Source organism: Pituophis catenifer, unplaced genomic scaffold (genome assembly GCF_029215685.1).
Source record: "Pituophis catenifer annectens isolate HBS135680 unplaced genomic scaffold, rPitCat1.0.hap2 SCAF_9, whole genome shotgun sequence".
NCBI lineage: Eukaryota > Metazoa > Chordata > Lepidosauria > Squamata > Colubridae > Pituophis > Pituophis catenifer.
The window spans coordinates 4,530,660-4,558,536 of NW_027256889.1; the positions used below are offsets into that span (position 1 = coordinate 4,530,660).

At 48.3% G+C, this 27,877-nt stretch overlaps 2 protein-coding genes across 2 annotated transcripts in view; both read left to right on the forward strand.

Moving 5' to 3' along the window:
- The window catches only part of LIPE (lipase E, hormone sensitive type), a 32,935-nt gene extending 14,109 nt beyond the window's left edge, over positions 1-18,826 (forward strand). Inside the window, exons 2-10 of the mRNA XM_070950234.1 lie at positions 3,646-4,178; positions 8,310-8,400; positions 10,197-10,342; positions 11,454-11,639; positions 12,797-13,091; positions 14,998-15,225; positions 15,445-15,615; positions 16,358-16,728; positions 17,324-18,826. Of these exons, the coding sequence (XP_070806335.1) occupies positions 3,646-4,178; positions 8,310-8,400; positions 10,197-10,342; positions 11,454-11,639; positions 12,797-13,091; positions 14,998-15,225; positions 15,445-15,615; positions 16,358-16,728; positions 17,324-17,878 (2,576 nt within the window). The 3' untranslated portion in view covers positions 17,879-18,826. The remainder of the gene's footprint in view (positions 1-3,645; positions 4,179-8,309; positions 8,401-10,196; positions 10,343-11,453; positions 11,640-12,796; positions 13,092-14,997; positions 15,226-15,444; positions 15,616-16,357; positions 16,729-17,323) is intronic.
- A 4,389-nt stretch (positions 18,827-23,215) lies between these two features.
- Positions 23,216-26,655, forward strand: LOC139321280 (zinc finger and BTB domain-containing protein 26-like). The gene is made up of 2 exons (XM_070949950.1): positions 23,216-23,356; positions 24,758-26,655. Exon 2 carries the CDS (start codon positions 24,768-24,770, stop codon positions 26,049-26,051), a length of 1,284 nt encoding a protein of 427 aa, XP_070806051.1. The 5' UTR covers positions 23,216-23,356; positions 24,758-24,767; the 3' UTR covers positions 26,052-26,655.
- The last annotated feature ends 1,222 nt before the right edge of the window (positions 26,656-27,877 follow it).

The window sequence follows — 27,877 nt, forward strand, 5'->3', positions numbered from 1 at the left end:
ATTCTGGGAGTTGAAGTCCACAGGTTGTAAAAGAGACACATTTTCCCACCCCTGGACTAGAAGATCTCTCAGGTTTCTTCCAACTCTATTATTCTGTATACTTTATGTCGAGACGATCCCCATGGGGATCTTTTTGATTGAAAACCCAATGAATTAAAAGAATCCTTCAGGATCTTTTTCCAAACCAAAATAGTTATTTGCTCTGGTCAAAAGCCATGTGGTAGTCCTCGACTTAACAACAGTTCGCTTAGCGACCATTCCAAGTTACAAAGGCACGGAAAAAAGTGACTGACTTATGAATGGTTTTCACACGTACAACTGTTGCTCGATCAGGGGACCAGAATTCGGATGCTTGACAACTGGTTCATATATTTAAGATGGCCGCAGCATCCCAGGGTCACGCAATCCCCTTTTGCGACCTTCTGACGAGCAAAGTCCATGGGGAAGCCAGATTCACTTAGCAACCGTGTGACTAAATGAGCAATTGCAACGCTTCCCTTAACAACCGTGGCAAGAAAAGTTGTACAGTTGACCCCAAATTCGCTTTAACGAGTGTTTTACTTAGCAACAGAAATTTAGGGCTCCGTTGTGGATGTAAGTCGAGGACTATCTGCATTCGGTCCACTGTATAAAGCCGTGATGGCGAACCTATGGCACGTGTCCCACAGGTGACACATGGAGCCATATCTGTGGGCACGTGAGCTTTGCCCTAGCTCAGCTCCAGCGTGCACACATGCACCAGCCAGCTGATTTTCAGGCCTTTCGGGCCCACCGGAAGTCAGGAAACGAGCCATTTCCAGCCTCCGGAGGGCCTCTGGATGGGTAGGGAAGGCCGTTTTCGCCTACCCCAGGCTCCAAAAAAGCCTCTGGAGCCTGGGGAGGGCGAATAACGGGCCTACTGGGCCCACCGGTAACCTTTTTGCCGTCGTGTGCCAAAAGTGGGAGTGCGGAGGGGTCATGCACGCATGTGCGGGGGCTTTGAATTATGGGCACGCTCGCGCGCAACCCTCCCATGCTCCCCCCCACTTTTGCCACGCGACGGGAAAAAGGTTAGCCATCACTGGTATAAAGCCTCGAATTGCTTTCCTATCACAGGGCCCAGCAGCCCCCGAGCTGTAGCTACCCCTCCGTGAGGGAGGATACGCCCCTCTTAAAAAGTTGATTCCTCTTCATTTGATCGGGACTCGTGAACCTAAGGGGGTGAAGAGCCGAGGCAGCGTGCCAGGTGTTGAGAAAGGCCCCTGTTTGTGTAGTGGTGAAAAGAACACCATCCCTCTTTTCTTAGAACTGAACTTCACGGGTTCCGATGAAATTCCTTGCAGGAGATCTGGGGCAAATGTATAATTCTAGCAGCGTTCCCTTTGCAAATGGAAGTTCTGCTGATGGGAAGAATCGTTCAACCCGAGAATCATGAAGCATTATTTTAGGGCAGTGATGGCTAACCTTGCAATGTCCCAGGGTCAGGGCAAAGCGAACGGGGAAGCCAGTAGCAAAGAGAAATTTGGGGTTCAATTGTGGTTATAAGTTGAGGACTACCTGTATGAAGTCTGGCAGTTTTCTTTTCCAAACCGCCTTTGATCATTCCTGCTCCTCCTACCTCCAAATCTTCTCGCTTCCCCTTATGCCCCGCCAAACCTTGCCATGGGTACCCAGATTTCTCCTTAAAGACCAGCTTTGTGGTGCCTGATGTATTCCAGAAATGGCATTTCAGAGGAAGGTTGACCTGCTAGCCAAGAATTCCTGTCTCTGGAGGAGATGATCTTCTCTGGGAAAAAAGTAAGTTCATGCAGAGGAGAAAGAGAGAGAGAGAAAGACAGAGAAAAAGAGTGAAAGAAAGAAAGAGAGAGAGAGAGAGAGGGAAAGACAGAGAGAAAGAGAGAGAAAGAGGGGGAGAGAGAAAGAGAAAGAGAGAGACAGAGAGAGAAAGAGTGAAAGAGAGAGGGAGAGAGAGAAAGAGTGAAAGAGGGAGAGAGAAAGACAAAGAGTGAAAGAGGGGGAGAGAAAGGGAAAGAGAGGAAGAGAGGGAAAGAGAAAAACAGAAAGAGAGAGAAAGAGGGAAAGAGAGAGAGGGAGAGAGAGAAAGAGTGAAAGAGAGAGAGAAAGACAAAGTGAAAGAGGGGGAAAGAGAGAGAGGAAGAGAGGGAAAGAGAAAAACAGAAAGAGAGAGAAAGAGTGAAAGAGAGAGGAAGAGAGGGAGAGAGAAAGGGGGAGAAAGAGAGAGACAGAAAGAGTGAAAGAGAGGGGGGGAAAGAAAGAGAGAGAGAAAGAGACATCTGTCCTTCCATCCTGTTTTCCTTGCTCCCCAGACCTCGTGGTGGGTGAAATTTTAAGCATCTTGTTTAGCCTGTACCCCTTCACCCAGCAAGCCTGGGGGGGGTGTGCTCCTTCTGCTTTCCTCCCACCCCCTCTTCTGGACTGACCCCTCCTTTTCGTCCTCCAAAGGCGGAGTCAGTTTCCCCAGCGTTGTTTTAAGTCAGCCAGTGATTGTAAGGCAACTCGATCCCTTCATCAGAGAAAGGCTGGATGCCGGTTAGTTGACACCGGGTGAGTTGTCCTCTTCTTCTCCTTGCAGCAGGATCCCCCCCCACCCCACCTGAGACGAGATCCGACCTTGCACAGGGGGAAATTTGTTGAGGGTCTTGTTTGGGGAAGGGTCTCCGCTCTGGGCAGAGATGCCCACCGATCTCTCTCTCTCTCGCTCCCTTCGCGAACTCAGGGGGAAAAAAAGGGGGGAATCCAAAATACATTTCTCTCCGTCTCCTTTGCGGGATGAGGGGTGGTCTCCGCCGCAGAGATGTCTTGTCTTAAATTTCTTTGGGGTTTGTGAGGAGAGGGAGGGACAGTGCCTGGGAAGGGTCTTCCGGGTTGTGAAAGTAGACCGCTGAAACTGCTGTTCCTAAGTAGCCGAAACGGGGCTGGGGAGAGAACTGGGGTGGGGGGGCTTTCTCCCACTGGGGGAGGGGGTGGGAAAAAAAGAGAAAGGCAATCTGGCAAAAATTGTGGGTGTTGCGGATTGCGCCTTCCCTTCCCCCCCCACCCCAGGAGGGAAATTCGTGGCAATTGTACTTTTTTTTTTTTTTTTTGGTGGAGAGTTGAAGAAGAGAAGTCAAAATAGATGGAGAGAGACGTGAATTACGAGTTACGGGTTAAGCCAGGGGGTTGTCCGTACTTGGCAACTTTAAAACTTCAACTGATGGACTTCAACTCCCAGAATTCTGGGAGTTGAAGTCCACAAGTCTTAAAAGTTGTCGAGGTTGCAAGCCTCTGAAGTTGAAGCTTTCTCCCCTTTCTGTGACCAAATGTCCTTTGGTCCACTCCTGATGTCCTTGGTCCCTTCGTCCTGCCTCCTCCTGCCCAGCCTCAAAGGAGTGGACAATTGGGGAGAAGAATTGGGGGGCTGAGATGGAACTCCTTTGAGGATTGCTGCTGCTGTATTAAGCGATGCCCCCTCCCCTTGTAGGGCCAAGGAGTCCTTCAGGAGCTACGTGGTCCTTATGGAGTATTTAACCGAGACAGAAGAATGTAAGTAAAAGTTAGGAGTTTGGGCCACGCCGTCCGTCCTTCTGCCTCCGAAATCTCCTCCTTCATCTCGTCTCTCTTTCCTTCTGGAACCGTTTCATTCCTTTCTCTTCCTCCCTTTCGCAGGCTCCCCCAATTCCAGCACCATGGATGCCCGGCCACTCTTCCAAACCTTGCTCACGCTGGCCGAGGATAACGTGGCGTTCTTTCAGAACGTCCCCACCGAGACCGGCCAACGTTTCCTGGCCACCTTCACCACCATCCGAGAACACGCCCGGTGCCTTGAACCGATGCTCGACCACTTCTCCGCCATCTACCATATCTTCGACCTCGATGAGCACACTCCGGCCAACGGCTACCGCAGTCTGGCCCAGACGGTGCGCTGCTGCGTGGCTCACATCATCCACAAGAGCCGTTACGTGGCCGCCAACCGTCGCAGCATCTTCTTCCGTACCAACCACAATTGCTCCGAGCTGGAAGCGTACTGTGTGGCCTTGACTCAACTCCGGGCCTTGGTTTACCTAGCCCAACATCTGCTGACCCAGAACCGCCCCGGGTACCTCTTCAACCACGAGGATCGAGGCCTCTCGGAACAGTTTCTCCGGGAATACGTCACGATGCAGAAGGGGTGTTTTTACGGGCGCTGCATGGGCTTTCAGGTAAGGCTAGGCGAGGCGGCCATCTTGCAGAATCGGGGAGGTGAAACCCACACACCCTAGAGGGAAGTGTCAGGTACATATAGAGAGAGAACCTTGGTGGCGCAGCAGACTAAAGTGCTGTTAACTAGCACCAGCTGCCTGCAATTACTGCGAGTTCAAATCTCACCAGGCTCAAGGTTGACTCAGCCTTCCATCCTTTCGAGGGAGATAAAATGAGGACCCGGATTGTGGGGGCAATAAGCTGACTTTGTATAAAAAAGAACACCGCTGGGCGGGGGCGAAAGCCCTACTAAGCAGGTATATACAAAAGTATGAAGGCTATTGCTTAAAAGCATTGTAAGCCGCCCTGAGTCTCCGGAGAAGGGCGGCATATAAATCGAACCAATAGATAGATAGATAGATGGATGGATGGATGGATGGATGGATGGATAGATAGATAGATAGATAGATAGATAGATAGATAGATAGATAGATAAAATTTATATTTCACTGATAAAGAAATAAAGGGAGACTTAATCAGCGAAAATAAATTTGGTATAAAATGGTTTGTCGTAAATGCGACCGCATGAGGGCTCCTGGATTGGAGCTGAAAGGCGAAAGGGAAGCAGTAGGCTCCCTCCCACATGTTGGGGTAGACCAGGTGCCTCGATAGAAAAACACTTTATATATATATATAAGTTTTTAATAAGAGATTGGATAACTATTTGTCTGAAGTGGTGTAGGGTTTCCTGCCTAAGCAGGGGGTTGGACTAGAAGACCTCCAAGGTCCCTTCCAACTCTGTTATTCTATATAATTAGGATTATCATATATGTATGTATGTATGTATGTATGTTTGTTTGTTTGTTTGTTTGTTTGTTTGTTTGTATCCCGCCTTTGTTACTTTTACAAATAACTCAAGGTGGCAAACACATCCAACACGTCTTCCTTCTCCTATTTTCCCCACAACAACAACCCTGTGAGGTGGGTTGGGGTGAGGGAGAGAGGCCCAAAGACACCCAGCTGGTTTTCCTGCCTAAGACAGGCTAGAACTCACCATTTCTTTGGTGATTGGCCCAAAATCACCCAAGGAGCTTTTTCATGGCTAACCCTAAACAAAGAGAAGAAGCAACCTGGAATTAAGGAGAAACTTTCTAAAAAGTGAGAAAAATTAACCCGTGGAACAGCTTGCCACTAGAAGTTGTGGAGGCTTTCAAGAAGAGAGGTGCTCCATCACTGGCGGGTTTTAAGAAGAGACTGGACAGCCACTTGTCTCAGATTATATGGGATCTCCTTGAGCAAGGCGAGTCGGAGTAGAAGACTTCCAAGATCCCTTCCAGCTCTCTATTCTGATTGATTTTAAGCTCTTTGATCTCACCCCCAGCTGAATTTTTTTTTTTTGAAGAAATTGGACTTTGTTTTCCTGCTGCTGACACATTTTTGGTGGTCTTTTCCCAGTCTGTTTGCTTCTTCTTTTTTTTATTTATTTGTTTTTGGAACCTGTGGAAACACGAGACTGGGTGAGGAAATAAAGTAGTTTGCCCGGAGGGCCAGAATAGTTTCCCGGAGGGCCGGAAACATCCTGAGGAAGTCAGTGTTATTTTATTATTATTTATTAAACAAATTTATACAACCGCCCAACTCATACATAGTGAGAATGCTGATCGCTGAACATTTAATTCTACAACAGTGTTTTTCAACCTTGGGCCCTTTAAGAGGTCTGGACTTCAACTCCCAGAATTCCCCAGCCAGGCTGGGGAATTCTGGGAGTTGAAGTCCAGACCTCTTAAAGGGCCCAAGGTTGAAAAACACAGCTCTACAGACGTCAGAACTCATGTTATTTATTATCAGCTATTCATCTCCACCCCTCCCAACACAAAGACACAACCCGAGTTGCCGCTTGAATTCGTTAAAAAGGACCCTTACGAAGCCACAGCTTATCGTCATAGCTGTCGTCTTCCCTGTCACCAGACTGCAGCGGTGACCTTGCTGTTTAATTTTTTTTTTTCCCCCACTTTCCCGTACAAGCTGCAGCCGTGACCAACCGGCCTTGAACCAGTCAGGCACGTTCCTGCATTCTCCCCCCTCCCACCTCCTGTCTCCAGCTCTTGCCTGTCACTCTTGCAGCAGCCTTGCCGGAGCTATCCTGTGGCTATTGCCCTTTGCCGATTGTGGTGACCATTAACACCTATTGCATAGCTGCCCTTTGTGTCTCGATCTGTGCACACTTCAGGATCTCATGGCAGCACGACCGAACGCAATTCACATTGCTAGTTTCTGGGCAAAATCTTATTTCACTTGTACTTCAGAAAGCTCAAAGTGCCCAAGGAGCTGCTGATCCAGTTCTCCAGAGGAATGATTTGAGTCTGTCATCTGTACCTCCATCACTGTCTGGTTTGGCTCTGCAACCCAACAAGACAGACACCGACTTCAGAGGATCATTAGACAACACAGTATCAACAGTAGAGACTTTCAAAATTCTAGGTTCGACCATATCTCAAGACCTAAAATGGACAGCTAACATCAAAAAGATCATCAAAAAAGCACAACAGAGAATGTTCTTTCTGTGCCAACTCAGGAAGCCCAAATTGTCCAAGGAGCTGCTTATCCAGTTCTCCAGAGGAATGATTTGAGTCTGTCATCTGCACCTCTATAACCGTCTGGTTTGGTTCTGCAACCCAACAAGACAGACACAGACTTCAGAGGATAATTAGAACTGCAGAAAAAACAATGGCTACCAACCTGCTTTCCATGGAGGACCTGTATAATGCATGAGTCAAAAAGAGGGCTGTGAAAATATCTACACACCCCTCACATCCTGGACATAAATTGTTTTAACTCCTACCCTCAAAATGATGCTATAGAGCACTGCACACCAGAACAACTAGACACAAGGACAGTTTTTTCCCCGAATGCCATCACTCTGCTAAACAAATACTCCCTCAACACTGTCAAACTATTCACTAAGTCTGCACTACTGTTAATCTTCTCATCTTTCCTATTGCCTATCTCTTTTTCTACATGACTATAACTTTGTTGCTTGTATCTTTACGGTTTATATTGTTTTAATTAGTTTCCTAGTATGATGTATGATAATTCCATCACTAAGTGTTGTATCTTATGATTTATGATGAACATATTTTTATGATGACTATGATCATGATTTATCCCTTATACCTTTTATGTACAATGAGAGCTTATGCACCGAAGACAAATTCCTTGTGTGTCCAATCACACTTGGCCAATCAAAAATTCCATTCCATTCCATTCCATTCCATTTTTTCTTTATTCCATTCCATATTATCTTTATTCTATTCTATTCTATTCTATTCCATTCCATTCCATTCCATTACATTTTTCTTTAATCCATTCCATATTATCTTTATTCTATTCTATTCTATTCTATTCTATTCTATTCTATTCTATTCTATTCTATTCTATTCTATTCTATTCTATTCTATTCTATTCTATTCTATTCCATTCCATTCCATTCCATTCCATTCCATTCCATTCCATTCCATTATATTCCATTCCATTTTTTCTTTAATCCATTCCATATTATCTTTATTCTATTCTATTCTATTCTATTCTATTCTATTCTATTCTATTCTATTCTATTCTATTCTATTCTATTCCATTCCATTCCATTCCATTCCATTCCATTCCATTATATTCCATTCCATTTTTTCTTTATTCCATTCCATATTATCTTTATTCTATTCTATTCTATTCCATTCCATTCCATTCCATTCCATTTTTTCTTATTCTATTCCATATTATCTTTATTCTACTCTACTGTACTCTACTCTACTGTACTCTACTCTACTCTACTCTACTCTACTCTACTCTACTCTACTCTACTCTACTCTACTCCACTCCACTCCACTCCACTCCACTCCACTCCACTCCATATTTTCTCTATTCTATTTTAATTTTGCATTTTATGTTTTAAACGTTATGTCTTATAGTACGCCTTATTTGAATTGTGATATTTCTGACACGAATAAATAAAACAAATTTCAGTAATAAGTATAAATTCAGTTCTGGAGCCGGTGTTGAAACGGCAAGCAGGATTTGGGTGGCCATGAAAAAAAAAAAAAAAAAAAAAAACCAGGATTGCTGGCCACTTCTCATGTTGATTCTTGGTCTTGCAGTTTGCTCCTTCGATCCGGCCTTTCCTGCAAACCATCGCCATCAGCCTGGTCTCTTTTGGGGAGAATTACAAACGTAACACCTCCAGCATCGGTGAGTATCAGGACTCAAGTACTCATCCTACAGTAAGAGTTAAATGATGGTTGTGTTCCCCTTGCTGATCCTTCCCTTCCCCTAATGCAGGAGTCAGCAACCTGCGGCTCTGGAGCCGCATGTGGCTCTTTCACCCCTCTGCTGCGGCTCCCTATCACTCAAAATATGCGTCACAACAGCCAAAGTGTGACACCCACCGGCACGCAATTTATTAAGCTTTTCAACTCCCCGGTAGGCCAACGATGGAGAAATCCAAGAAAACTTTCGGAAGAAAACAGAACATTTAATTTAACTACATATGCTAGTTGTCAACTTGCAAAGCTTTCAAGTTGCTATGAGCAGGAGGGAGGGAGAACTGAAGTGAATTAATTAGGGCATCTTTCGGAAAATTGACACTAGTTTTGTGGCCACTCAAGAAACAGTCAGGCACAGGAAGGGTTTCTGTGGCTCCCGGTGTTTTCTTTTCTGTGGGAAACGGGTCCAAATGGCTCTTTGAGTGTTTAAGGTTGCAGACCTCTGCCCTAAAGTGAGGTGGTCCCTACAAGAATCCTAGCCCCCCAAGTGCATTAATGCCACTGGGCATTAAAAGTGCATTAATGCCACTGGGGGAAAAGGCGCTTCCCCTTGCATTTTAGGCCTTAGAAGTTTGAACTTGCTTCTTGAAATATATGGGTAGTTCTCGAGCTATGACCACAATCGTTAAGAAACATTTGGTTGAGACGTTCGTTAAGGGAGTTTTGTCCTGTTTTACGACCTTCCTTGCCACAGTTGTTAAGAGAAGCACTGCAGGTGTTAAATTAGTAACAGAGTCGTTAATTGAATCTGGCCTCCCCATTGACTTTACTTGTCGGAAGGTTGCAAAAAAAAAAAACCTGATCACGTGACCCCGGGATGTTGCAACCGTCATAAATGTGAGTCAGTTGCCAAGCATCTGAATTTTGATCATGTGACCGTGAGGAAGCTGCAGTGGTTGTGTGAAAAACGGTCCCTTTTTTTTCCAGTGCCGTCGTAACTTTGAATGGTCACTAAATGAGCTGCCTGTCCTCCACTTACAGACACAGTTGGGATTGGAATTTCCACTGCTAGGCAAGGCTATTGAGTGAGTCGCATCCAATCATATCACCGTTTTGCCACGGTTGTTAAGTGAATCACTGCAAGTGTTAAGCAAGGCACGTGGTTGTTAAGCGAATCCAGCTACCCTCAGTGACAATTTCTGTGCGAGATCAGCTTTTTAATTGTCCTTTTCCCTTCCTCTGGATGTAATCGGGCAGGAAGCCTTTTTGATCTTGATCTCCCTTCTTTCTTTCCTTCCTTCCTTCCTTCCTCTTCTCTGTCTCTATATCTATATCTTCCTCCCTCCCTCTAATCTTGTTCTTCCTTCCTTCCATCCATCCATCCATCCATCCATCCATCCATCCATCCATCCCTTTTCCTTCCTTCCTTCCTCTTCTCTGTCTCTGTCTCTATCCTTTCCTCCCTCCCTCTAATCTTATTCTCCTTCCTTCCTTTCTTCCTTCCTTCTTCTCTGTCTCTATATCTATATTTTCCTCCCTCCCTCTAATCTTGTTCTTCCTTCCTTCCATCCATCCATCCATTCATCTCTTCCTTTCCCTTCCTTCCTTCCTTCCTTCCTTCCTTCCTTCCTTCCTTCCTTCCTTCCTTCCTTCTTCTCTGTCACTACCTCTTCCTCCCTCTAATCTTGTTCTCCTTCCTTCCTTCCTTCCTTCCTTCCTTCCTTCCTTCCTTCCTTCCATCCATCTCTTCCTTTCCCTTCCTTCTTTCCTTCCTTCCTGCAGGAGTGGCTGCTGGCTCTCTCTTCATGAGTGGGAAGTTCGCCATTGACCCTGAACTGCGAGGATCAGAGTTTGAACGCATAACTCAGAACTTGGATGTCCATTTCTGGAAGAGATTTTGGAACCTCACCGAGACGGAGTTGCTAGCGGTGAGTAGTCCTGCTGGGAAAAAAGGGGGTCCCTCACCGGAACCCCTCCAGCAATATTTTCTTGGTTGGGGGGAAATAAATAAAGCAAAAGAAAGAGCAGATCTGAAAGAGGTTCATAAGGATACACAAACATTGTTTATTGTTTATGTTATGGTTACTATAACTTTTACTATACAGGTTGACTTACACCCACAATTGTGTCCCAAATTTCTTTTGCTAAGTGAGACATTGGTTGTGAGTTTTGCCCCATTTATGACTTTTATTACCACCATTGTTAAGTGAATCACTACAGTTGTTAAGTGAGTAACATGGTTTTTAAGTGAATCCGGCCTCCCCATTGACTTTGCTTGTCAGAAGGTCGCCAAAAAACGATCACATGACCCCAGGACGCTGCGACCGTCATAAATACAAACCAGTTGCCAAATGTCTGAATTTTGATCATGGGGATGCTGCAACGGTCGTAGAAGTGAAAAATGGTCATAAGTCATTCATTTCAGTGCCGTTGTAACTTTGAACGGTCACTAAATGAACTGTCGTAAGTCGAGGACTACCTGCAAGTGTCAGGTCAAACAAGTGTCCTCATGGACAGACAACAGGAAAGACAGGAGATATCTGAAGGACCTAATCTGGTCCCTAAGGGACCCTGTGGCTCAGTGGGTAAGATGCTGAGCTTGTCGATCGAAAGGTTGGCAATTCAGCGGTTCGAATCCCTAGTGCCGCGGAACGGGGTGAGCTCCTGTGACTTGTCTCAGCTTCTGCCAACCTAGCAGTTCAAAAGCACGTAAAAAAGGCAAGTAGAAAAATAGGGACCACCTTTGGTGGGAAGGTAACAGCGTTCCGTGCGCCTTTGGCGTTTAGTCATGCCGGCCACATGACCACAGAGACGACTTCGGACAGCGCTGGCTCTTTGGCTTTGAAATGGAGATGAGCATCGCCCTCTAGAGTCGGGAACGACTAGCAGATATGTGCGAGGGGAACCTTTACCTTTTACCTTTAATCTGGTCTCTTGTTACTCAACAAGTTCTGTACATTGAATCCTTATGGAAAGATATCGGATATTTGAAGGGAGGCCAGTTTTTAATCTCTGTTTTATCTTGTCCTCTCATTGCAGTCGCTGGCCAGCATGGCTTCCTCTCAGGTCCGGATGTCCCGAGCCTTGCTGGTCCCACCCCATTCCTTCGAACTGCCTCTGGTTTCTAACCCCAAACTGACTGTTACCATCACACCTCCGGTGGCCCACACTGGGCCAGGAGCCGTCCAGATGAGGCTCATTTCCCACGAGCTGCGTGAAGGACAGGTACGGACAGGTGTGAAGGCCCAGATCCGGCCGCCCTCAGCGGAACCAACAGGTTGAGCAATCGCTCGTTCCAAGCATGTTGATGAAAGCAAAACTTATCATTGGCAAACAAGGAAACCTCGTGCCCAAGGCAGGAGATGGCTTAGAACAATGTTGGCGAACCTTTTTGGCACTAAGTGCCAAAACGGGAGCACGCGCATGCATGCCGGAAACCAGAAGAGCAGCCGCCTGGTTGACCAGTGGAACAGCTTGCCACCAGAAGTTGTCGGGTGCGCCATCACTGGAAGTTTTTAAGAAAAGACTGGACAGCCAACTGTCTGAAATGGTATAGGTCCGTGATGGCGAACCTATGGCACGCGTGCCACAGGTGGCACGTGGAGCCATGTCGCCTGGCACGCCAGCTTAGCTCCGGGAGTCTCTGGAGGCTGGGGACAGCAAAAGACATCACTTCCTGTCCAACTGGAAGTTGGGAAATGGGCCGTTTCGGGCCTCCGAGGGGGTGGGGAAGGCTGTTTTCGCCCTCCCCAGATGCATAGAGAGGATCTGGAGCCAGGTGAGAAAGAAAAACGGGCCATCACGTGCCAATAGTGGGGGGGGGGGCAGGGAGGGGTCACACGCGCATGCACGGGGTAGGGCGCATAGAATTATGGGTGTGGACACGTGCGCGCGAACCTCCCCTGCCCCCCCCCCTTCCTGGCACGTGATGGCAAAAAGGTTAGCCATCACTGGTATAGGGTCTCCTGCTTCATTTCATTCATTTCACTGATTGGATTTGTATACCGCCCTACTCCCGAAGGACTCAGGGCGGTGAACAGCCACAGAATAAAACACATAAATACAAAATTTAAAAACAGAATAAAACCGAATTAAACAATTTGGCCGAGACAAATTAAAACACCCAATAATGTTATAAACAAATATATTGTTTATAATATATAAACGGGGTTCACAGGGGGTTGGACTAGAAGACCTCCAAAGTCCCTTCCAGCTCTATTCTGATTAAATGAATCTTCTGTGTTTTCCTCCTTTGCAGCTCACCAAAATGCTTCCCAGAAACAGGTGCTCATGTTTGTCACAAGATCCCTGGGGAGGAAGCAACAAGAGGCCTGCTCTAAGTGTTTTCGGAGCTAACCCTGCGATCTGTTTCTTCTCTGTAGGATAGTGAAGAATTGCTGAAATTGATGCGACCGGAAGGAACGCTGGCCCTGGAGCTACCCTGGAAATCCAAGACCCTGCCCCGTTCTCCCTACCTCATGGTGCATTTTCACGGAGGGGGTTTCGTAGCCCAGACTTCCAAGTCGCACGAGCCCTACCTGAAATCGTGGGCTCAGGAATTGGGGGCCCCTATCCTTTCTATCGACTACTCGCTGTCACCCGAGGCTCCGTTCCCACGAGCGTTAGAGGAATGCTTCTTTGCCTACTGCTGGGCCCTTAAAAACTGCCACCTCTTGGGTAAGGATTTGGGGGGGCAGCTCCTCCCTCCAGAGGAGGCACAAGAGGACAAATCAATGCAGGTAGTCCTTGATTTATAACTACAATTTGGCAAATTTCCCTCCCTGAGCAAGGCCGTTAAGTAAGTTTTGCCCCATTTTTCAACGCTTCTTGCCACTGAGGGGATTAAGTGATGTTACTGAGGGGATTAAGTGAATCCCCTCAGTAACATGGTGGCTAAATGAATCTGGCTTAACATGGTGGCTAAGGGGCTTCTCCTTTGACTTGGCTTGTCAGAAGGTCTCAAAAAGGGGATCATCGCGTGACCCCAGGACACCGCAACCGTCATAAGTACACGCCAGTTGCCCCGCATCTCAGTTTTGACCCCCTGACTGTGAGGATGCTGCAGTGGCCATAAGTGTGAACATGTTAACGACGGGGATGCTCTCTGACAGTCCTTTAAATGTGTGAAAAACGGCTAAAAGTCAAACTTCTTCAGTGCCTCATACCTTCGAGCAGTCAGTAAATGAATGGTTATAAGTTGAGGACTACCTGTAACGTTTTAATTTATTTTCTATTGCTTTCGAAATAATAACAGAAAAAAGAAAAGGAACAAAATTTACCATTGGTCAATGACAAAAGGCAGATTTACTCGAAACAGCTTACGTCCCATGACGACAGCTCGAAACTCCATCAAACATCCACATCTGCCTATCCCAGGTTCTTGCCAAATCCAGCCTGAACATCTGGCTGGCTGTGCGACAAACCATAGTAATAATTAGGATAGAGAAAAAGCAAAGAGGTTTAAAAACAAGTGGAAAAAAATGCAACAAAAATTAGTATCATAAGACATATGATACTAATTATCCAAAATTGGTATACAAAAATTTATACACACATACATACATATCTATCTATTTTTAGAATAGTTTGGAACTCGTATTTTTAGAATAGTTTGTAATATCTATCTATCTATATTCTATATATACTTTTACCTGCTGCAAATATTATTCAAGTACGCCTATATTTCTAATGCACTTGATAGTTATATGTTTCTTTAACCTACTGTATTTTATATAAATGAGTCTCATATTTCATTATATTTGTCGAAACAAGTCTACTTCTTTTGGGAATCAGTTCATAGCATGGCCACCTATAAGTCAGTAATTAAAAGTGGGGGAGTCTGGGAAACATCTACAAACAGGGTAGGGGAATTTTGAATGTTGCCTTTTTTTCCCCAAGGGAGACCCTGAGAGAATTTATCTTAATTTTGTACGTGTCTGTCTGTCTGTCTGTCTGTCTGTCTGTCTGTCTGTACTCCGATCTTAAGATTCATCAGTTTCAGGTGTGCTTCTTATCCTCAAAACAGCTGAGGAGATTACAGCTGCAGTGGCAATACTTGGAATCACAAGATCATGCCCACCATTTTAGTTTTGGACCTGCAGACCACAAACAAACAAACACACAGACCGCAAACCATTAAACATACGATGAACGATTGCAGGAACTGGGCATGGCTAGTCTAGTGAAGAGAAGGACCAGGGGAGATAGGATAGCAGTCTTCCAATATTGGAGGGGCTGCCACAGAGAGGAGGGGTCACGCTATTTTCCAAGGCACCCGAAGGCCAGACAAGGAATAATGGATGGAAACTGATCAAGGAGAGATTCAACCTGGAAATAAGGAGAAATTTTCTGTCAGTGAGAACAATCAATTGAATAGCTTTCCCTCAGAATTTGTGGGAGTTTCATCACTGGACTACCATTTGTCAGAAATGGTGTAGGGTCTCCTGCTTGGGTGGGGGGTTGGACTAGATGACCTACAAGGTCCCTTCCAACTTCTGTTAATCTGTCATTTCGTTTCTCTGTTTCTCTCTCTTCGTCGCCACCATCCCGGTTCTGACTCCTCTTCCTTTCTGTCCCTCGGCAGGCTCCACAGCACAAACGGTGTGCCTTGCCGGGGACAGCGCCGGCGGCAACCTCTGCATCACCGTCTCCATGCGCGCCGCTTCTTTTGGGATCAAGATGCCGGATGGGATCATGGCGGCCTACCCCGTCACCCTCTTGGAGGCCGCCGCCTCGCCCTCGCGCCTTCTCACGCTGCTGGACCCGCTCCTGCCTCTCAGCGTCTTGTGCAAATGCCTCAGTGCCTACGCAGGTGAGGGAAAATGGGGAGAGGGGGGGCTCCCACATTTAGGGAGGTGGGACAAGAAGGGACCAAGATGGGTCTGGCAACAGAAAACCAAGCATCTGTGTCGGAACTGGAGGAATTTAGGAAGGATTGGACCCAGTTCAAGATGCTGGTTGTCTGTCTTATACTCCGAAAAATACGGTACTTCAACCTTCCTCACTTTTTTTTTTGTCTCCCAACCCTAAGGAATGGAGTCCGAGCAGCCAGACGACTTGACCTTGGAGAAACTGGACCCCATGAACATGATGCGCCATAACACGGCCCTCCTCTTCCGAGATTTGCGCCTGGGTGCGTCCGCCTTGGTTGGCTCTTTGATGGACAAGACAGGCAAGCACAACAGGGCGGGTGCAGGAAATGGTAAGAAGGGGTTCATTCGGGCTCCAGGCTGCCGGCTCCTCTGCTTCGTCTACTCCTGCCTTCCTCTTCTTCGCCTTCCCGCGGCAGACGTGGCACCAGCTCTAAGAAACCATCCGGGCTCCCTATGGCGTCCCGTAGCCGGCTGGTGCCGATGCTCCCAAACGCCTTACTAATTCCAGCACTTGGTAGGACCTGTCCTTTCTCTCGCCGAAATAAGGCGCCGCTGCTTTCAAAACTCAGGGCTTTGTAACTACACGGGGTGCTCGACTAAATTGTTCATTTTGCAACCATTGGAAGTTGCAACGGCGCCTCAAAAAAGCAACCCGTGGCCGGCTTTTCACACTTACGACCGTTGCAGCATTCCCCGGGGTCACGTGTGATCAAAATTCAGGCGCTTGGCAAAACCGGCGTGTGTTTGTGACTGTCGCAGTGTCCCCAGGGTCACATGATCCCCCTTTTGCGACCTCCTGACAAGCCAAAGTCAGCGGGGAAGCCAGATTCACTTAACGGCTGCAGTGCTTCGCTTAACAACGGCGGCCACATAAGGTCGTAGAATGGGGCAAAACTCACCGAACTGCTTTGCTTAACGATGGAAATTTTTGCTCGGTGGGTGGTTAGAAATGAAAATCTTGCTTTCCCCCATTGACTTCGCTTGTCCGAAGACGCTGGGAAGGTTGCGAATCATTTGACCCTGGGATTCTCCAAGTCCCTTCCAACTCTGTTACTCTTTTGTTCCGTGCAGAAGCCTTGAGGAAAAGCGCCTCCGAGACGAGCCTGAAATCGAAGACATTTGCCAGCCATAAAGATTCCCGGAAGAAGAGCCAGACGTGTCAAAATTTCTTGGGGTCCCCCGATGTCCAGCGAGGCTCAAGCTCTACCACTCCAGACCCCGAAGATCAGCCCACCTTCTTCTTCTCTGACCAGGACCAAGAGGCCTTCTCCTCCAGGAAACGCGAGAGCTTGATGTTTCCTGACGGCTTCCAGCCGCTACGCAGCAGCCAGCCTGGCGCCAGCCTGCCTCTGGAGATGTCGCCCATCGTCAAGAACCCCTTCATGTCTCCCCTTTTAGCCCCGGATGAAATGTTGAAGGGACTCCCTCCGATCCATATCGTGGTGAGCACGCCGGGGCAGGGGCCGGGAAAGGGGGTGGGGTAAGAGGGGGTGAGAGTAGGGTTGGGTAGATGTGGAAGTTGGGGAGTGAGCGGGCTTGCACATAGCCTACCCCAGTGTTTCTCAACCTTGGTAGCTTGAAGATGGGTGGACTTCAACTCCCAGAAGAGGTTGTAAAAAAAATGCTTTTAAAAGCCTCTGAAGATCCCAGCTGAGTTGCCTGATCGTCAGAGGCTTTTTTTTTTCTTTTAAAAACATTTTCTCTACAACTTCTTCGGCCGAAGAGGTTGTAGAAAAAAAGGCTTTTAAAAGCCTCTGACGATCCCAGCTGAGCCGCGCGATCATCAGAGGCTTTTTTTTTTTTTTACTTTTAAAAGCATTTTTTTCGGCCAAAGAGATTGTAGAAAACATGCTTTTAAAAATAAAAAAAAAAGCCTCTGATGATCGCACGGCTCAACTGGGCATGGTGGGGGGGGCAAGGATTTTTGCTACTGGTTCTCCGAACCACCCACCGCCTTCGCTACCGGATCAGGCGATCCGGTCCGAACCGGGAGCATTTCACCCTGATTTACAGGCTCCGACCATTTCTTCTCCTTAGGCGTGTGCTCTGGATCCCATGTTGGACGACTCCGTGATGTTTGCCCAGAGGTTGCGGGCCCTCGGTCAGCCGGTCACTCTGCGAGTGGTGCAAGATTTGCCCCACGGCTTTCTCAGCCTGTCCCAGTTGTGCCGCGAAACCCGCCAGGCCTCGGCCGTCTGCACAGAGCTCATCCGGAGCATTCTGGTCCCTTCCGACGCTGCCCCCCCACCGCCCCCGGCCGCCCTCCCGAAACATCGCAAACTGGAGCGAACTTCTCCGGCTGTGGCTGTGAATGCCGACCTCCCTCCCATCCAGGAGAACGGAGTCCTCCCTCAACACAAAGCGTCGCACAATCCAACGGCAGAAACCAGGACCGCTATGCCCAACGAGGAGGCTCAAACCACCAGCAAAACTCCAGAACCCCAAACTGGGGGCCGTTCCTTGGACCAGCAAAACAAAGCCAAGAATATCAGCACGCCTCCGACTGCCGGTCCCATCTTAAACGCCGCTATCATTCCCGGCCAGGATTCTGGCTCTTCGAGTAGCACCTCGGGCAGAGGGGTGGGGGCCTGAGGGGCCCCCCCTCCCATCCTATCCCCACCCTCAGACCTTGTGTCTCGACATGGTGTGCAATTTGCAGTGGTGCTTTCTCCCCCCCCCCCTTCCCCTTCACACTTTGGATGGACTCCTCCAAAACCCTCGAAGGGGAAATCGCTCTTGCTGCCTGACTCCGTGGCTAACCGAACCTGGGGCGACCGTTTGTCCCGACGTCTCCGTTCTTTTCATCTCTCCGGAAGGATGCTTTTATAGACCTGTTTGGATTTTTTTAAAAAGGAAAAAAAAAAAAAAAAAGCTGCGTAAAACTCTACAGCCGGTTTTTCTTTCTTTGTGTCGAGTCCGAGCAGAATATTCTCGGCCTCCCAGTTTACAACTCGCCTTGGCCCTCACTTACCTTTCCACCCCCCACACACACACACACTTTTTGATCTCAGTATTAGGTGAAGATTTTTAGGGAGATGTACTTGGGGGTGGGACGGGTGTGTGTGTGTGACTTTCTATCAAATCCTAAGAATCCATTCCTAGCCACCGGAAGCACAACCCTGGCCTTCCTCTTGGCACACACAGAGGGAGAGGATGATGGTGTTTGGTCCATGCGGGCCAGCCAATGAGTTAACCCTTCAAACACTTTTGAGTCTTCCGCTCATTTGCACAAAAAGTATTCACAGTCACTGCCTTGCCTCATTGCGCGCCCCCCCTCCCCAAAACCAGGGTGTCAGCCATGTTTTGAGTGAAATACTTTGCCTTGCACTGAAAAAAAATTTTTTTCCGTTCTCACAATTCTCTTTTCTATCCACTTCACCGGGTTGCCTTGGGGGAACGCTGTTGTTATTATAAACCGAGGGGGGGGGAGGGAAGGTCTCGGGAACACGGGAACCTCTCCGAAAAGCTGCGGTTTTCTGCTTGCTTCTGGGGCTAAGCAGGAGAACTTATTTTTGTAAATAAAAGCTGGTTTGATTTTGAGTGACGTTTCCTCTGTACTTGGAGGTTGAAACGGGGGTGGGGGTGGGTGGGGTAGGGAGGGGAGTGTCGTGTGGAAGTAAATTCCAGGTAAGGTTGGGAAAAAAAAAAAACGCAGCTGTAAAAACTTATGAACTGGATGAGAAGTTCTGATCTGCCTCTCCACAGTCATATATATATATATATATATATATATATATATATATATATATATATATATGTATGTATGTATGTATGTATGTATGTATGTATGTATGTATGTATTTTTCTTCAACTGGGTATTTTCCCACGTAAACCAAGTTTCTCAAATTGCAGCCATAGCTCAGTGAAATCACATCCACTATCCACTATCCTAGGCTTCTTCAGACAGCAAGCATGCATTTTGCTGCCTATTGATTTCACTGAGCTATGGCTGCAATTTGAGAAACTTGGTTTACGTAGGAAAATACCTGGTTGAATAAAAATACATACAAAAACCTACAATAAGAGAAGAAAGCAAATATATAAAGAATTGTCCTAAAGATGCGAGTTCCAGGTATAGTTATAGAAGAGGCGATAGACATCACGATCTCTGGAACGTTTAAAAGTTTAAAAAATTTTATTTTAAACTTGTGCTAAGCTTTCGTCGGCCCCTACCGACTTCGTCAATGGGGATTTTATACTCTGACGAAGTCGGTAGGGGCCGACGAAAGTTTAGCACAAGTTTTAAAATAAAAAATTTTAAACTTTTAAACGTTCCGGAGATCGTGATGTCTATCGCCTCTTCTATATATATGTGTGTGTGTGTGTGTGTCTTTGGTTATTCGGGTTTTCTCCCGCATAAATTGGAAGCGTCTTGGTGACGTTTCGACGAAGTCTCATTCGTCATCTTCAGGCTGGTGTTTTCGGCTTCGTGTCAGAAGCACGAAGCCAAAAACACCAGCCTGAAGATGACGAATGAGACTTCGTCGAAACGTCGCCAAGACGCTTCCAATTTTACACGGGCGAAAACCCGAATAACCAAAGACCTACATACAAACACCCGCGAAAACCTCAGAAAACATGTGGACTTTGTTTTTCCTTGAAGACGTTTTGCTTCTCATCCAAGAAGCTTCTTCAGTTCTGACTGGTGGAGAATAGATTTATGTTCCTTGCAGTCATCTGGCCATTAGCACCTTTCTGATGAGCTGTTTCATGGCTCAATATAGGAGAACAAACCCATCAGGACAAGATTTAGTAGCCCATCTGCATTTGAAAGACAAAAGGCCACTCTTTTGAAGATAGCAAAATTCACATTTTGGACACAGAGGGTTGCTGGTTTGAAAGAGGGGTCAAAGAGGCCATTTATGTCAAAATTGAACAGCCCTGTCTCAACAGAGGAGGAGGGAAATGACACCACTTATCTCCTGTTTACAACACAATCCTTTCACCAGTTCCAAGACGGTTCCACACCCATTTCCACACCTATTCAAGTGACCCTGGGGGCACAGAGATAAGCCTCCAAGTAGCCTCAATATCTCTCAAGAGAGTGCTAACGACCAGATGACTAAGAGGAAAATAAATCCATCTTCCACCATTCAGTCAGAACTGAAGAAGCTTCTTGGATGAGAAGCAAAACGTCTTCAAGAAAAACCAAAAATCCAGAGATTGGCACTTGGGAGAATTCCCAAGGCATTGTGTCTTTGCCAGTTGTGATGTAAACCCTGAATATAGTTCTCAGCCTAACCGTTAATCCAAACCCCAAGATTAATATAATCTTCGGTGAATCAGAATATGAATGCCAAGTTTGATTAAAAAGAGAAAAATGCCTTAATTCCCATTTTCAATCTCACAGCATTTCTTTCTGCTTTTTGACGCTCTGCATGCAAAGTCTGCCTTCAGAGCAGGGGTGAAATCTAAAAATTTTTCCCTAATGGTTCAGTGGGCGGGGGTTGGTGGGCGGGGCAGGGGAAGGATACTGCAAAATCTCCATTCCCTCCCCACTCCTTGGGGAAGGATACTGCAAAATCCCCATTCCCTCCCCACTCCTTGGGGAAGGATACTGCAAAATCTCCATTCCCACCCCACTCTGGGGCCAGCCAGAGGTGGTATTTGCCAGTTCTCCGAACTACTCAAAATTTCCACTACCGGTTCTCCAGAACCTGTCAGAACCTGCTAGATTTCACCCCTGCTTCAGAGGTTTTGTAGAACTACAGAAATATAGTCACATGCTTATTAGCGGCTAGTTTTGGATATAGAAGGATTTTTCCCCCGCAAACAATTTCAATTCAGGATATCGGGTGGGGAGAGAGGAAGGAAGGAGTCAAGATAACACTATCTTCTGTGGGGGTGCGGTCTGACAAAACTGGCTGCAATCTTGAATTTTATGACCCCCAAGAACATTTGCAGGATACGCAGAGTGATTCTCTTGCGAACATCTGATCTATCAGCTGTTTGTAACCTTGTCTGAGGACAAGGCCGGCCCGAGAACTTTTCCTGCACCTCCAACTCAGGAAACGGCACGAGAATTGCGGTTTTGTGCCAAATGAGGAAGGATGTGTAAAGGAGGAAGCAAGCGTCCCGCTATCTTGTAATTTCAGGCTGGTTATTTCTCAATTCAACTTGCCTCACAGAGCTGTGGTGGGAAGGAAAAATTAGGGGAACAGATCCGCCAGGCTGGGCTATCAACATAACAATTTTAAATTGGGTGTTTTAAATTCCTGGGGTTTTAAATTGAGCCGAATTCATTTAATAGTTTTAAAACTATTTTAACTGATGTTGTCTTGTGTTTTTAATAGGCTGTACACCGCCCTGAGTCCTTCGGGAGAAGGGCGGTATAGAAATAAAATTATTCTATTCTATTCTATCAGTAGTGGGTTGCAAATCCCATCGCTACTGGTTCACTCGTGGCCGTGCATGTGTGACTTCGTACAAGATGCTTCCGTGCATGCACAGAAGCGGGCAGGTGGGCACAGCCTCCCACTGCCACCACCGGTTCACCGGATCCCACCACTGGAACAGATCCAGTGTCTTGATCTAGTAGGTGGGTCAGAACATCAGAAGATGCAAGGGATGGAAACTAATCAAGGAGAGAAGCAACCTGGAACTAAGGAGAAAATTCCTGACAGAACAATTAATCAGTGGAACGGGTTGGCCTCCAGAAATTGTGGGTGCTCCTCACTGGAGGTTTTTAAGAACAGACCGAACAAGCTCTTGTTTTGAAATGGTCTAGTAGAGGGTCTCCTGCCTGAGCAGGGGGTTGGACTAGAAGACCTCCAAGGTCCCTTCCACCTCTCTTATTCTGTTATCAACCCGATCATATGAATATTACTATCCTGAAGAACTTACTTAAGGATTTAGGATTCTGTTTTCTTTCTCAGTTGCACTCCATGGATTGCTCCGTTATTTAACTTTGTAGGTCTCTCAAGTACATTATCCCCAAGCTGGTGCCCTGCTTGGACTGCAACTCCAACCCTGCCAGCTGGGGAAGAGGGGAGTTGTAGTCCAACCCTCTGAAGGCACCAATTTGGGGTACGTTGCAAATAGAGAAACAGGAGCAACCGGAGGGGAGAGCTCAGCTTCCTATGGGGCGACCGAAGGACTGAGTAGATGCATTGGACTGGAACTCCCCTCTCACCCTGATAGCCTGGGAGATGGGAGTTGTAGTCCAACCCTCTGGAGCACGGGGTCTCCAACCTTGGCAACTTTTAAGACGTGTGGACTTCAACTCCCAACTGGCTGAGGAATTCTGGGAGTTGAAGTCCACAAGTCTTAAAAGTTGCCAAGGTTGGAGACCCCATGCTCCAGAGGGTTGGATTACAACTCCCATCTTCCCAGCTGGCAAGTGGGAGCGGAGTTCCAGTCCAATTCATCTACTCAGTCCTTCGGTCGCCCCATAGGAAGCTGAACTCTCCCCTCCAGTTGTTCCTGTTTCTCTATTTGCAACGTACATACCCCAAATTGGTGCCTTCAGAGGGTTGGACTACAACTCCCATCTCCGCAGCTGGCAGGATTGGAGTTGCAGTCCAATGCAACTGCAGGGCACCAGTTTGGGGATAATGCACTTGAGAGACCTACAAAGTTCAGAAGGACTGAGTAGATGCATTATACTGTAACTCCCCTCTCACCCTGATAGCCTGGGAGATGGGAGTTGTAGTCCAACCCTCTGGAGGCACCAACTTGTGGGGGTGTGGGGGGGGGGGAGGTTCCACCAGAGAGACAGGAACGACTGGAGGGGGGGGGGACAGCTATGCTTCCAATGGGGCGTCAGAAGAACTGAGCCTTGGGACTCTTTCCCGCGGAGTGATACCAGCGCTTTGCATGACCCTTCACTCCCCCACCCGCTCTCGGAGGTCCCCCTTGTGCTGCGCCCCGGAGGCGGGTGGCGACGCGGAGCAATCCCGCCTGGGAGGAAAAAGTCCCGGACCCTTTGAGAGGCGGATTCCAAGATGGCGGCGCAGCCGAGGTGCTGCGAGCAGGCCTAGGGGAGCCGATGCGAAGCGGCCGTCTTGGAGGGCTTCAAACCCGAAGGCGGCCCTTGGAAAGAGGCAATTAGGTGGCCGAGGCGGCGGTGAGGTGAGTGGCTCCACAAGCGCGACGTACGTCCTGTTATAAAGAGCCAGCACCCCTTAGGCGGCGAGCGTAAACGCCGTCTCTGAGTAGGCGTTTCAGGAACGAGCAGGTGCGCAAATAGCGTACCGCGACGGGCAAAGGCGCCTCCAGGGGTCGCTCTACGAACAGCTTTGGAATGCAAAAGGACCCCCCCCCCACTCCCGCGCGCGCCAACAGCGTAACGGACGACGGCTGGCCCGCAGGTTGCGTACGGGAGAGGGGACCGCAGCGCAAGGAGACGCGCGCTCGTTGCTCCGACTGCGTAGGACGCTTTCGGGAATAGTAGTAAAGAGGGCACGTGGGGGACGAAATCAAAATAATTTGCTGCTTCCAAGCGAGGTTTTTATTTTGAAAAATAAAAAAAAGGAAAAGGCCGGGTGTCAAGTAATCCAAGCCTTCCCTATCCATTTAGGCAAACTCTTCACGATTATTAACATTTTTGAAATTCTTTTATTTTTCCATCCTATTAGATTTAGTTGTGAAATGAATTCGAAATGAGGATTCAACCGTAAACAAGGACCAGATTTGGCGGTTTGGTACCCATATCAACCAGGTTTGGCTAAAATGACCAAGACAAGTTCTGTAAAGTTGAGTTTCTCAGTCTATCTGAACTTGCAAAAAAAAAAATGACTTTAAACCCTTGCTTTCGTGGAATAGTTATGGGGAACGCAAAAGTTCAAAATCAATCACATTTATTTTATTTATTTTATATCCCACCTTTATTCTTCTTTATAAACAACCCAAGGCAGCCAACGTATCTAATACTCCTTTTTTTCCCCTCCTATTTTATCCCAGCATGACAATCCTGTGCGGTAGGCTGGGCTGAGAGAGAATGACTCCCCAAAGGTCATCCAGTTTTTTCACATCTAAAACAGGACTAGAACTCACCATCTCCTGGTGATCGGTCCGAAGTCACCCAGCCGGTTTTCATGAGTAAGGCTGGACTAGAATTCACCGCCACCCAGTTTCTTTGTCTGGTGCCTTAATTGATCCTCAAAGGACAATTTATTGGATACATCATATTGTCACAACTGGTGAAAGCCGACTCTGAAAGTTCCCGCGGCTTTTCACCTTATTAAAAAGTAAAAGTTTCCCCTTTCCCCCCAAGTCATAAGTCACGCTGTCCGATCCAGGTGCTGGCTGGTTGTTTGGTTACTTCGCTCCTCTGGCCAGCCACCTGTGAGAACGTCCTTGGTTCCCACAGGAAAGCATTTTTTGTTTTGGCTACAAAACCCCATCTAACTATTTCCCCCTCCCCCTCCCTGTCCCTTCTGCTTCATGGCAACCCTGAAGCTTCCAAGATGGCCACAGCCAAGTTCACTTCAGGGTTGACATCTTCCTTCTCCTTCGTCTTTTCTCTTCCAGGCATATCATAATGGCCCCAGCCTGCGAGCAGCTGCAGTTCCGCTTTCCCGGTTACGGCGATGGTGTTCTGCACCGCATGGACCAGCTGCGGGAACAGCGCCGCTTCTGCGACGTGACGGTGCAGGTGAACGACCTGCGGGTTCCCGGCCACCGCGTGGTTTTCGCGGCCTGCTCCCCTTTCCTGCGTGACCAGTTCCTGCTCAACGATTCCCAAGAGGTGACGGTCTCCCTCTTCCAGAGCCCGGAGATCGGGCGCCAGCTTCTGCTGTCCTGCTACACAGGGTGCCTGGATGTGCCCATCAAGGAACTGGTCAACTACTTGACGGCGGCGTCCTTCTTGCAGATGGGCCATGTGGTAGAACGCTGCGCTCAAGCCGTCTCCCACTACCTAGTCCCGAAGGCGGACGCCCTGCTGCAGGAGAAGCAGGAGGAGGAGAGCAGTGAACAGCAAGACGGAGAGGAGGAGGAGGAGGAGGAAGAGAGGGAGAAGCAGCCCTCTTCCACCCCGGGCAAAGGAGACTGCGAAGAAAACAAGATGGCGGCTGTGGAGTTCACCCCCCGCAGCTCCCACGGCTCCGCCTCTCCCGCCATTTCCCTCTCCCTCATCAACTCCGCCGTGGAGATCACCCGCAGCTACCTGCAGGGTTGCTACGACGACGAGATGGGCGGCAAAGGGCTCCCTTTCCCTTCCACGACGTCCTCGCCTTCTTCTCAGTGGAGGAACTACCCCTTGCACCGTCATCGCCACGGCCCGGCTATCAACTACCGGGAGTGGAGGACGGGCAGCGGGGTGGCCTCGTGGAAGGTCCCGGGTTTGGAGCGGCCTTACCGCTGCCCCCGTTGCAGCCGGGTGTTCCAGCAGCTGGGCCACTTGGTCAGCCACGTGCAAGAGCACAAGCTTTTCCTGTGCCTTCGCTGCGGCAAGGTCTTCTCGCAGAAGAGCAACCTGACGCGGCACATCCGGGTTCACACGGGCTTCAAGCCCTTCCAGTGCCCCATCTGCCGCAAGTGCTTCACCCAGAACGCCACCTTGCAGGACCACCTCAACCTCCACAGCGGCATCAAGCCCCACAAGTGCAACTACTGCGAGATGCACTTCACGCACAAGCCGGGCCTGCGGCGCCACCTGAAGGAACTGCACGGGAAAAGCACCGTCCAGAACAGCCACGAGGAGATCGAGGAAGTCACCATCGATTTCGACGTGCGGGGAGGACAGGAGGGCAGCTACAGCCTGAACGGCAGGTTCTTCTGTGAGCCGAAGGGGGCTCTCCCGGCCCCAAAGTCCTCTCTATGAGAAACGGCAAGAGGATCCTCCCTCCTAGGAGACGTGTAGTAGTAGTTGTCGGGGAAGGCCGCCGGCCCGACCGTTTGTCAAGTAGTGAGGCAATGACCTGGAATAGTGAGATGTCAGAAATAGGGATGGAGCTGCTGTGTCTTCTCTGTAGAAATTGCCCGGCTACTGGATGCTGCCAGCAGGTGGCTGCGTAGGCCACTGTCGGACATGTTTGGTTTTCCACCTTGGAGGTGAGATGAAGCGACTCGCCAGGGACTCCGGGGTGCCTCTGCGCCCCCACATCTCGAAAGGGCAGCCGTGCAGAACCGCGCTGCTCCTCTTCTATACCTCCCGTTTCAGAACGGCAGACTTTGTGAAGGAGAAGTTGGCGGTGGGCTCACGGCTACCGAGCGTCCTCTTGGATTTTCCTACCTCAAGCACTTGAAGGTCTCACGTCAGTCTTAACTTCAGAAGAACTGAAGGACATGCGCGCGAGAGGCGGCGTTCAAGAAGGGGGGGGCCCGTTGGTGAATTAATGTCTGTGCGTCAACAGTGTGGCATAGGGTGCAAACAAGGGCTCGGGATTGTGGGAGCGCTCGTCTCTCCTTAATAAAAGGATGCAACTTGTCGCCACAGTTAAACAAAAATTCAAAATAGCCAGTGTGATGCTGATTAACTACCGATTTATTTGAAGATGGAATTATGGGGGAGAGAAGCGTGATAGGCAGCTGCGTGTTTAATCCCAACCCAAAGAAAGATAGGGAGTGTGTGTGTGTGTAACGCAATTCAGTGAAAGACAGGAAGCGTGTGTGTGTGTCTGTTTAATCCCAACCCATTGAAATGAAGGTAGTCCTCGATTTACAATAGGCTGCTTTTGCCCTCCCCAGACTCCTAGAAAGGCTCTGGAGGCTGGGGAGAAAGAAAAAAACTGGCCTTCCCCCCCCCCCAAGGTCCTTCGGAGGCAGGAAACAGCCTGTTTCCCTACTTCTGGTGGGCCCAGAAGGCCCGAAAATCGGAGCTGAGCTCACATGCCCACCAATATGGTTACGCGTGGCACATGTGCCATAGGTTCACCATAACGGGCATAGAGCCTGGGTTTCCCATGATTTCCGCTACAGATATCGGGCGAACCGGTCCAAACCCGCTGAATACCACCTCTGGACTGAAGTTACAACAACACTGAAAAAAGTGACATCATTTTTTCACACTTCTGACCGTTGCACCTTCCCCATAGTCATGGGATCAAAATTCGGATGCTTGGCAACTGACTTATATTTATGACAGTCGCAGTGTCCCGGGGTCACGTGATCCCCTTTGGCAACCTTCTGACAAGCCAAGTCAGTAGGGGAAGCCAGATTCACTTCACAACCGTCTTACTAACTTAACAACTTGCAGCGATTCACTTAACAAGAAGTGGCAAGGAAGGTCATAAAAGGGGGGCAAAAGTCAGTTAACAACTGTCTTGCTTAACAACATAAATTTGGGGGTTCAATCGGGGTCACAAGGATTATCCGTATCACCTTTTTGAAGGAAAATTTATAAAAATCTAACCAGCGGTACCTGTTCTTTCTCCCCGCCCCCCATGTTCCCTTGACATGAAGGCAAGGGCCTCCTATCCAGTTCTTCTGCTGTTATTCCCAGAGAACTCTGCTCATGCAGTGGGGAAACATACAGAACACAGATTTCCAGCAGAAAACCAGGGAAAGCTCAACCTAGCTAGGAGCAGCTGGGTGGAGACAGGAATCCATCTGTCAAGAAAGGTTTGCCGATTGTGTAGCACGGGAGAAAGCTTTGCCCTGTCATTTTTCATCACCTCTGCAGGCTGATGAATGGCGATGATGGAACTC

What these genes read in the sequence shown, in the direction of transcription:
- LOC139321280 (XM_070949950.1), top strand. Translation starts at nt 24,768, where the DNA reads ATGGCCCCAGCCTGCGAGCAGCTGCAGTTCCGCTTTCCCGGTTACGGC.